The sequence below is a fragment of the Carcharhinus amblyrhynchos genome, chromosome 17 (genome assembly GCF_965287045.1).
Source record: "Carcharhinus amblyrhynchos chromosome 17, sCarAmb.v2.hapA, whole genome shotgun sequence".
Lineage (NCBI taxonomy): Eukaryota > Metazoa > Chordata > Chondrichthyes > Carcharhiniformes > Carcharhinidae > Carcharhinus > Carcharhinus amblyrhynchos.
The window spans coordinates 16,683,002-16,693,162 of NC_137340.1; the positions used below are offsets into that span (position 1 = coordinate 16,683,002).

The 10,161-nt window shown below is 42.2% G+C and overlaps 1 protein-coding gene across 1 annotated transcript; it reads right to left on the minus strand.

The window, feature by feature from the left end:
- Window positions 1-2,707: 2,707 nt before the first annotated feature.
- On the minus strand, window positions 2,708-9,015 carry hhex (hematopoietically expressed homeobox). The gene is made up of 4 exons (XM_080205265.1): window positions 8,649-9,015; window positions 6,355-6,533; window positions 5,850-5,900; window positions 2,708-3,494 (listed from the first exon to the last, which is right to left on the minus strand). Exons 1-4 carry the CDS (start codon window positions 9,001-9,003, stop codon window positions 3,255-3,257), a joined length of 825 nt encoding a protein of 274 aa, XP_080061391.1. The 5' UTR covers window positions 9,004-9,015; the 3' UTR covers window positions 2,708-3,254.
- Between the last annotated feature and the right edge of the window lie 1,146 nt (window positions 9,016-10,161).

Genomic DNA, 10,161 nt, shown 5'->3' on the forward strand with positions numbered 1-10,161 from the left:
TTGAAGAAGTCTTGGTGAGTTGCTGCATTGCATCTTGTAGATGGTACACACAGTAATCACAGTATGTCAATCATGGAGGGGATGAATTTTTAATGTGGTGGATAGGTTGTCAATCAAGTGAGTTGCTTTGTTCTGGATAGTGTTGAGTTTCTTGAATGCTGTTGGAGCTGCACCCATTTAGACAAATAGACAGCATTACATCACAATCCTGACTTGTGCCTTGTAGCTGGTGGAAAACGTTTAGGGTGTCAGGAGGTGAGTCACTTGTTGCAAAATATTCAATTTCTGACCTGCGCTTAACCTGTGATTATCCACAATATTAATGTGATTGGTCCAGTTAAGTTTCTGATCAATGATGACCACCAGCAATGGTAAATGCCATTGATTGTTGTTGGGGGGATGGGGAGGGGGGTGGTTAGACTTTCTCAGTAGAGATAGTAATTTTCTGGGACCTTTGCAGTGTGAACATTATTAGCCACTTATCAGTCCTAGTCTGAAAGTTGTCCAGGTCTTGCTGCATATAGGTGAGAGCTATTTCATCACCTGAGGCATTGCAAATGGACCTGAATGCTGTTCAGTCATAAACTACAACTCCACCTCTGATGCCAGGAAGGAGAGTGATGAATCAACTGAAAATGGTTAGGTCTCAGATGCTGCCCTGTGCAACTCCTGTAGCGATGACCCAGGGATGATTGGAGCTGGAACTGTAAATAGCTCATTGCCTGTTCAGGCATTGGTCCTTCAACATAAATAAAAGTACAGCAGAATGTTACTGTTTAATTTTTTTTAAATGTTAACAATATGATGCCTGACACAGAGTGAGCATACTGGGGCTGTACTCATTGGAATTCAGAAGAATGAGGGCAGATCTTATAGAAACATGTAAGATTATGAAGGAAATAGATAAGATAAAAGTAGGGAAGTTGTTTCTACTAGCAAGTGAAACTAGAACTAAGGGGCATGACCTCAAAATGAGGGGAAGCAGATTTAGGACTGAGTTAGGGAGGGACGTCTTCACCCAAAAGGTTGTGAATCTGTGGAATTCACTGCCCATTGAAGCAGTTGAGGTTACCTCATTGAATGTTTTTAAGGCAAGAATAGGTAAATTTGTGAATAGTAAAAGAATTAAGGGTTATGGTGAGCCGATGGGTAAGTGAAGCTGAATCCATGAAAAGATCAGCCATAATCTCACTGAATGGCAGAGCAGGCTTGAAGGGCCAGATGACCTCCTCCTGCTCTTAGCTCTTATGTTTAGAATAATGGTCAGGGAAAATTTGAATCAACACTGGATTATAAAAGAACAATCGTTCAAGATTTAAGTAAGTGAAATAAGTTCCAATCATTGTCTAAGATGTAATTATTTAATTCTGGTGGCTGGTACTTGTTCTATTATGCAAGTTAAAGGCTAATACAACTTTAGATCTGTTCTCGGCAGTATAATCATAAATAGCTTTCCTCACCGTCTGAGATCTGCCAATAAAGTCTGATTTTGTCTCTAAATTCAATGAGATTTTAACACACCCCCTTATTTCACTATGAGATAAGCCACTTGGAGGGAAAGAGCAGACATAAATTACAGCTGATATCAGTGACACAGCCTTAGATCCTCAAACTCAACACAAAAATACTTCTTCAGCTTTACCATGCAATCCTTATGAGAACAACATTAAGACTACACTGAAAATGGAATGATCCAAAACTCCAGTGCATACTCTCTAACACCCATTTAACATTCATCTTAATGGAAAGGATGCAATTGTTTCACTTTGCTGCAAATAAAGTATACACATCCGCCTACACATCTGCGACAGCATATGTATATCAGATGTTCACAAATTGACAATCCCTATTGCTGTGCCATCAAATCAAACAAAACCTCTGTCCTATTTAGAGTGACATAAGCCTCATCTTGAAAGCACCTGTGCTACACATGTGGTTTATGTGCTACAGATGTGGCTTATACATACTGTAAATCAGATGCACCTTCCTGTTGATACTTTATGCATAAATCATAGAACGCTACAGTTCAGAAAAAGGCCTTTCAGCCTATCGAGTCTGCACCAACCACAAACCAACCCAGGCCCTACCCCCATATCCCTACATATTTTACCCACTAATCCCTCTAACCTAAGCATCTCAGGACACTAAGGGGCAATTTTAGCATGGCCAACCAACCTAACCCACACATCTTTGGACTGTGGGGGGAAACCAGAGCACCCAGAGGAAACTCACGCAGACACAAGGAGAATGTGCAAACTCCACACAGACAGTGACCCAAGCAGGGAATTGAACCCAGGTCCCTGGAGCTGTGAAGCAGCAGTGCTAACCACTGTGCCACCATGCCACCCAAACTAAGTGCTAGTCTTGCAACAAGACTAGAGACCCTTGTTCATTTTTTTCATTCATTAACAAGGTATGGGCGTTGCTGGTGAGGCCAGCATTAATTATCCATTCCTAGGAAGTAAGAATGTGTGTGTTGATTGGTTAGACTGTTATTCAATCTTCCCTTCATTCTTGCACCAAATAATTGACTGCTGGGTCGATATGTATATATATATGTATATTTATAAACTCGTGCAAATGCTGTATATTATTCCAGTGTCCTGTTTTATTGTAAGGTGTGAAATAATGAACAATTCGACCAAGCATTGTACCAGCAGAAAATGGGGGTAGCTGCTATAACAAAGCACACGTTTGAACTGGTAAGTTATTTCATGTTTTTTTCTGCATTTATTAACCACGACAGCGTCTCAACAAAACACATATTTACACAATATACACAATACTTTCGGAGTATGAGGTATATAACCACTGACGAACTCTTACTGAAAGCTAACAGTCAAATGCACAGATGTCATAGCGTTGTGGTTGTATAAATTACTCGACTGGTTTTCTGCAGTCTAACAATTTTGTTACAAAATTGAATATTACAACGAAAACACGTTCTGTACACGAGTATTAAAATATTCGAATTACAAAAATCATGTACTGTACATAAATATAAGACAGTGTGTTACTTAGAGTTAAACACAATCCTTCATTCGATCGCATTTAGTAACCGATAGTATGGGCCTGTTCACTAAACCACACATCACCCATACACAAACGTTTAGAGCCTCACACCTTTTACGTTCTTGCCAAAATTGAGGGTTTTTAGGAAACAGCTCCTACCTACTAGTCCGCTCCCCAGTAAAGTGCAAGGATAAACCACTATCCTTCCATTCTCCAACCGAATTGTATCCCAGAGGGTTCGATTATACATTGGCCGGGTAAGTACTCCTGTCGTCGTCGATATCCACCTCTTCTTCGCTATCCTCCGACACTTCCGATTCATTTTGCTGCGAGGCCGGGGAGGTCGAACAATTCGACCCGTTCAACAGCACCGCTTTATTCTGATCCGGACTCAGGCACCTGTCTCGACCCTTCTCACACTGGCTTTCGATGGATTGGTCCGAATTGTCCGATTCTTCCCTTTTAGTCCCCTGGGGGTTTTCCTGTTATTAAAGGAAAGAAACATTTTCCATATTTACTTTAAGTGTTATTTGGGATAGCATAAAGTAACTACTGGGACTGATGTTACAGGGTTTTACATAACCCAGACCATTCACCACTGTCCTGTAAATAAATACATCCCGAAGCTCCATATCGTTGGAGAATAATGGCCACATTAAGGATTCACCAGACTTTATTAATTGTTTAGTGTCAAAACGCGTGCCACGAATCCACAATATTGCAGAGGATAAATACAGCTATGCTGAGGTACAAGGACAAAGTTTCAGATTGATTTTGTTGGTGCATTCACGCACGGATATTGTAAGATGGACATTGCAAGTTGCTTGAAGAATGCCCCCTAACACGCCCGTAAAGATACTCTCACGTAGGCATTTAACCAGGTTACGTTGACAGACTTCACAGTAACTTCATTGCAGTGTACGCCTGTTTGCGACACTAATAAATAAACTTCAAACTTAAACTACAGGGGGAACGAGCAGAGAAAAACTCACAATAATCTCAACGAAAAGCCATCGGCCTGAAATGTTAACTTGGTTTCTATCTCCATTTGACACTGCCGGCATGCCGGGTATTTCTAACATTTTCTGCTTTTAAACTCCATAGAAAAGTTTCTCTGCATTGAAACTTGGAAGAGACGGGCAGTGTCGCCCATGCCAGTATGTTCCTCTCAGCCTCAGACACCCACACAGATACCCCTGCCAGCTGGTGGGCCAAGGTAAGAATAGCTGAACCGCTTCCTCTCCCTGAGGCATGAACGTGCACTCGGTGTCATACTGCTGCAGCCTTTGGTGGCGTTAAGATTGAATAGTTGCTGCAGAACAGTATGAAAAACTATTCTGGCAAAAGTAACTGTTGTTTGTACAGTTTGCAACATACAGTGAATGTATCTTGGCAAAGAGATAGAGCGATTTCAAGCCCGATCATCTTGCCTCCACGCTCCTACAACTGCTGTTAATGCACTAAATCAACGCAAACAGTGGATTTTGTGGGACTATTTTTTGAATTTGTTCCTCTTTGGGGTAGGAGGGAATGTCACAGAAAGTTGAAAGGTTAACAGCGCTGACGTTGTTATCACCTTATCTACAGTCGCTCGCTTAGAAATCAAAGAGTAAGGTAATATAATTATATTTAAAGTGCATTCTAATAGTTCGATAACAATTTTGGAGCATTAGTATTTACAACAGGATGTTATTACATTTAAACGGTTTAGGCCCCACTTACAACCGATTCTTTCAGAACAGGAACTTCGATAGAACGCTGATAGGGATTAAATCAAAAATGGACTGGGTAAAGCGTATCTTCTATACCATATCCGGAATGCCATTGTCTGGTATACATTATTCATTGTGGGCTGTAGATGTTCTGTCAGCAGTGTAAGGCCCCTTTGGTTTTGATGTTTAAAATTAACTTCGACCAAATTGAGAAGTTGCTGAGAATTAAGATGAACTGGCCAGACCATGGGATTGTTGCATTTAAATTAATTATTAATGTTTGGCTTTGCGATTTTGAGTCCCCAGAACTAAATTAAAAAGCTTTAATTCTAATAATATTAAAATTTCGTTGTTCAAAATGTAGTTACTAATAGAATAAGTGGCAAAATGTCAAATTGTCAGACAAGAATGTGTGAAGGTTCTTCCTGGTTTGCAAGACTTAAAGCCACAATGCCTCGAACTTCCCTCTAAACTGACACAAAAAACTATTTAAAGCAACAATGGTCGTGAATAGATTTGCAAAGAACACATTACAGGTTTCTAAACGATACATGTTCGCAGATGGTATCTAAGTTTCCAAGTTGCTCTGTACTTTTATAGCCTGCTGCTATCTGGCTACGGTCTAAATTGCTAGGTGCAGCATTGTGTCCGAAGCTGAAAATGCAAGGAGCCAAGTGTATTATGTAATGCGAGTCAATAATTTAATAAATGCGGTTACTCATGCGCCACTCTAATCCTGGAATAATAAATATTCTTTGAATTGCGTGGATACTTTGCCAACATACAAGTCGTTTCGCAAGAATGAATTGAACAAACAACATATGGGATGGCTGAAGAATTAATAGATTCTTAATGCGGGGGACGCGAAACGGGCGAAATAATTGATATAGGAACCGCATTAGAAGCTTTTAACATTTGTGCAGCTCCACTGGTTCATCCTGAATTCCAGCATGACTATTTGTCTTTTCAATCAAGGTAAAGAGGTTAAATAACCTTTCAAATTACTTCGGCACACAAGATATAATAGCCCACGACATTAAAGATAAGTTCATTCGAACACTCATTTCTATGACAACGTAAACCTCAATCTTCGCAGAGAGTGGATGGGAAGCTGGATCTCCCTACCTGTTTGAGCCGCCGCCATTTAGCCCTACGGTTCTGAAACCAAGTCTTTACCTGCAGAGAGAGACAGAGAGACACCCTGAACTTTAGTACAGCTGATAGTTTTCTTTTTCTACGGATTCCTGCTAAAAATCAGTGTCATTGCTGTTTTGAGGATTGTAACAACATTTAAAAAAAAACTAGTGCCTTGTTCCCCAGAGTTAACCAAAGATCAAAAATGAGAAAGCCAAAGTACGCGTTAAATAAGACGGATAAAATCATTAAAAAAGTGAACAAGAAATGGGAACACGCTTAACAAAATTAGAAATAGTGTTCTAAATCATATGATGGGAAAATAGGTTAACTTTAGTTTGGCGCACAAATAAAATATGAATCATTGAATATTTTCATAATCGAATTCTGATACTTGTATAATTATCCTATTTGCACCGTGAGTGTAAATGTCTACAAGTAGGGCATGTAAATTGACACGTTTTTACGTCGTTATTCTAGCACACTCTCCATGTACCTGTCTCTCGCTTAGCTGCAGCATCTTGGCCAGTCTTTTTCGCTCAGGAGGTGAGAGATATTTCTGGGTTTCAAATTTCTTTTCCAATTCAATGGTCTGGTCGTTTGAGAATCGAACCTGTCCCCCTTTTCTCTTGTGCGGCGGCCTTTGAATAAAATGGCTCCATATCAACGGTTTCCCTGCGGGGAAATCACCCAAAACAATAGGAATGACCATGGGTTTGATCATATCACAAAGCGCTAATTGGATCAAGGGATTGAAATGACATTTAAATGCTATTTTACCAGCTCCTTCTGTGTAACCAGACCACTGTATAGACTTACATTCGTGTTATCTTAGTGAAAACGCCGATAATACTAAATCAAGCATAAGATAGAAATCCGGAATTAACCGAATATTAATATAGAATTTTATATATGTTCATAGAAGGTTAAATCTGACAACAAATGTGCTGTGGCTTACACCGCGTTAACTTGTTCTTATTTATTAACTGCTCTTGATACTCAGTGAATTATTATTTTTAAAATCCTTCCAATAGCAAATTTGGAGAAGGACATTGGGGTAAAAAAAAGGCCCGGGGTCTCTTTCTCACAATACAACATTGATTTTACACAGGCCTTGAAGGTTTGTGTGAAACCTACCAATTCAGGACTATGGCAACATTTCCGTCAATGTGTTTCCTGTTGGTCTATCTTGCAAAAGGGCTGTTATTTCCTTCTGCTGGTCGACAAAAATGAGTCAAGGAAGCCGAGATATGCTGCTGCATGGCTTCTATGTAACAGTTCATTGGGGTACACTGCAAGTAATCTTGAAAATGTGTGAGAAAGCTTTTAAATGCTGTGCAAATATCAGTGGGACTATTTAATATGCACTCCCAGTGTCATGCCTAGTTGAATATAAACTAGAAAGCTATATAGTCTTATTTACTTTCTAGTTAACTCGAAATAAATTCATCATGTGATGTGTTATGCTCATGGAGTTACTTTGCATTGATTCCGCTTCTGGTCGCTTTCATCACCCAAGCTACCCATGAGTTGATGAAATTGCGGAGACAGTTGCACCAACCCGAATGCTAAATTTGTGCATGCAAAAAAAACTGAGTTTGGCGAGAATCAAAACGCAATTAAATCCTTCCAATTTCCGCGTAGCAAGTTATTTTCCGAGAGTTTCGCTTGCGTCACTCTCCGCTTCGATTGCTACAAAACAGCCGCAAAAAATAGGAAGCAACTGGTTATTTTAGCTGCCCATAAAGTCACATCCCACAGAGAGGAAATGAACAATATCAGAAAAACGTATCCCGGCTATCAGAACTCGAGTGTTTCCTGTATATGTCTGTATTGAGGATGTCGATAAAATAATCAGCAGTGTGCACGACTCCCGGGGAAGAGTCTGCCCTGACTGAGAGGAAAACATTTAACAGCTCTGTAACCAGATTTACTCCTATCGAGAGCTCAAGATTTCCTGTATGAACGAAAAAAGGTCAGCCCTTCAGTGCGCAAGCTGTTGAATGAGCCCAAATGTGCAACTTGTGCAGAAAGTGACCTGTCAGTGCAGGGATTTACAAAAGCCAATTTCGTTCATCTTTGTAGCCTTTACTTTTCGACTGGCTGTTTCAAAACATGATTTGGCAACGATTTTTTTTAAAAAATTACATATAAAATGACAGTATCTTCTGGACCATGTTAGGTTTGATTTTCCTATCAAATCTTTGCCAGAAAATAGTAAAGATTTCCGACAATCCCCCCCCCCTTCTCCCAGGGGAGTATGTGGGACTCCAAGTACAGTGTAAAGAGTAATTATTTCTTTCATTTTCATTTTCAGCTCTTAAAGAAATCTTCGGATCTGGTGCTGTTTATTATTTTAAAGAAAAGTGCTGGGGGGAAGTGGTGGTCATAGTGAAAAGACTTAGCTCTTGTAATCTCATCACTGGAGGTTGTGTGTTCGAGGAGATACGAGTTCGTTTGGGGAACTGTACATTTCACCAGCCTCTGGGGGGAAATGATATTATCCCTGGATCTGAATCACCAACCGCTCTCAAATCACGCTAAACGATTTCTAAATTTTACATTTAAATCCCCGAACGAAAACAGGCGCCCGAATTGTCCCCAACTGTCTGTTTCTTTGAATTAATCCTTCAACGCAATAAACTATCTTTAGTGGGGAGTTTGTATTATCTTAATCAGCCACTCTCCCCTCCTTTCTGGAGCAAAACACAACAGAACCGACGTTAAGAGAAGTTAAAAATTGCAGCACATCGTTGGCAATGGGAGAAGAAATCGGAAAAGGGTTCTTACCCAGCGTGTCCTGCCTGAGGAATGCGTGCGTGTAGTCGTTCACAGTCCTGGCAAAGGGGTAGAGGGGTCCGGTGAAGGCGCTGCCGCTGTACGGTGTCAGCGCCGGGTGGTGGAAGGCCGGGTGGATGGGAGTCGGCTCGTAGATTGGAGTCCGGTACGGGGACGCCAGGCTGGTAAAGGAGGAATTGGGGGACGGCAGGGCCGGCCCGGGGGCCACGGTGGTGGCCGGAGAAGCCCCGTTGCGTCCCAGGATGTCGTCGATGTAGAACGGGGTGGGGTGCACCGCTTGCATCGGTGTGGGCGCGTACAGCGGCAGGTTCATGGCCGAGGAGCTGGCGTGTTGCTGGTACTGCATGATGCCTGCTGTCCTGGCCGCTCTGGTCTGTCTGTGTGTGGAGGGAGGGAGGAGGGGCTGGGGGGAGGGAGTAGGGGGGGAGGGTGGGGAAGAAGAGGTGGGGGGGGAAACTTCTTCAGCAGCCGCGGGATGGATGTAAGAGCAGCTCAGGAGGGTTGTGCTGGAGGAGCAGAGGGGGATATTCCTGCTGTGAAACTCTCAGATCTACTTTCCACTGAAGCAGGGCTGGCACTCAGAGAGACTGCGCCCTGAGCCTGGGCGGGGCCACCAGGAGACTGTGTCAATTTCCCCCGCCTGCGCTCCCTGATTGGCTGCGGGTCATGTCGCCCCGCCCCCTTCGCCCCAATGCGCAGCCGCACTGAGGGAGCCACCTCCAGGTGAGGGGGCGGGGAGAGGAGGGAAGGACCTCCTCCCCCCCCTTTCCCCAGGTAAACACAGAGGAAAGAGCGAAGCGTGCAGTCAGTGCGCGCACGGGGCCGCAGTAAAATGTTATGACAAAAGGGCCCACAGAAGCTGCAACTGTTTATTTACTAACAATGCTGTCTATATTATTTACAATCTGGAATAAGCAGTATTTCCACCCGGTAACTGTTTACTCCCAAAAAAAGGTCACATTTCGAGAACAAATCAGGGGCCAACAATGGCTTGACAGAACCCTGGCACCTTAATCTAACCCTAACTGTTATGTCCCGCCAGCAGTTGTAGAAAATAAATACCCGCCTCCCTACTAAGCATTAGTGTGTCTGCTGGGAATTCGCTCCCATTCGCTCCCATTTTGGATACCCGGTTAAGACATTCTTGCAACTGTAGCTTAAAACAAAAATGAAGTGGTCAGAATTAAAAGATTCCGAAGCTTATCTTTTTATAGAGTATTTAGTTCCCAAACCTTTGTGTTAACATAAATGGTATTTGTTCTTCGTTAACAGCCAGTCATTTAACCCTTTAAAGAGCATCCTATATCAGAAGCCAAGCGTCCACACATCAGGAGTGTGTGTTGCGCGATGTGAAGACCATTCAGGTTCACGTTGGGCTGTCTGCTGATGAACGAACGGGAACTTGCAGCTCACGGTGACAATTCATTTTAGGGACAGAGATCCCCACAAACCAATCAACAATTTGAAGCTATTGTTCCCACTTCTCGCACTGTTGTTCCGTGGA

Coding starts and splice junctions, on each gene's coding strand:
- hhex (XM_080205265.1), bottom strand. CDS start 9,003: ATGCAGTACCAGCAACACGCCAGCTCCTCGGCCATGAACCTGCCGCTG. Junction 5,901..6,354: donor TGCAGCTAAGCGAGAGACAG/GTACATGGAGAG, acceptor CTCTCTCTGCAG/GTAAAGACTTGGTTTCAGAA. Junction 3,495..5,849: donor AATGGCGGCGGCTCAAACAG/GTAGGGAGATCC, acceptor CTTTAATAACAG/GAAAACCCCCAGGGGACTAA.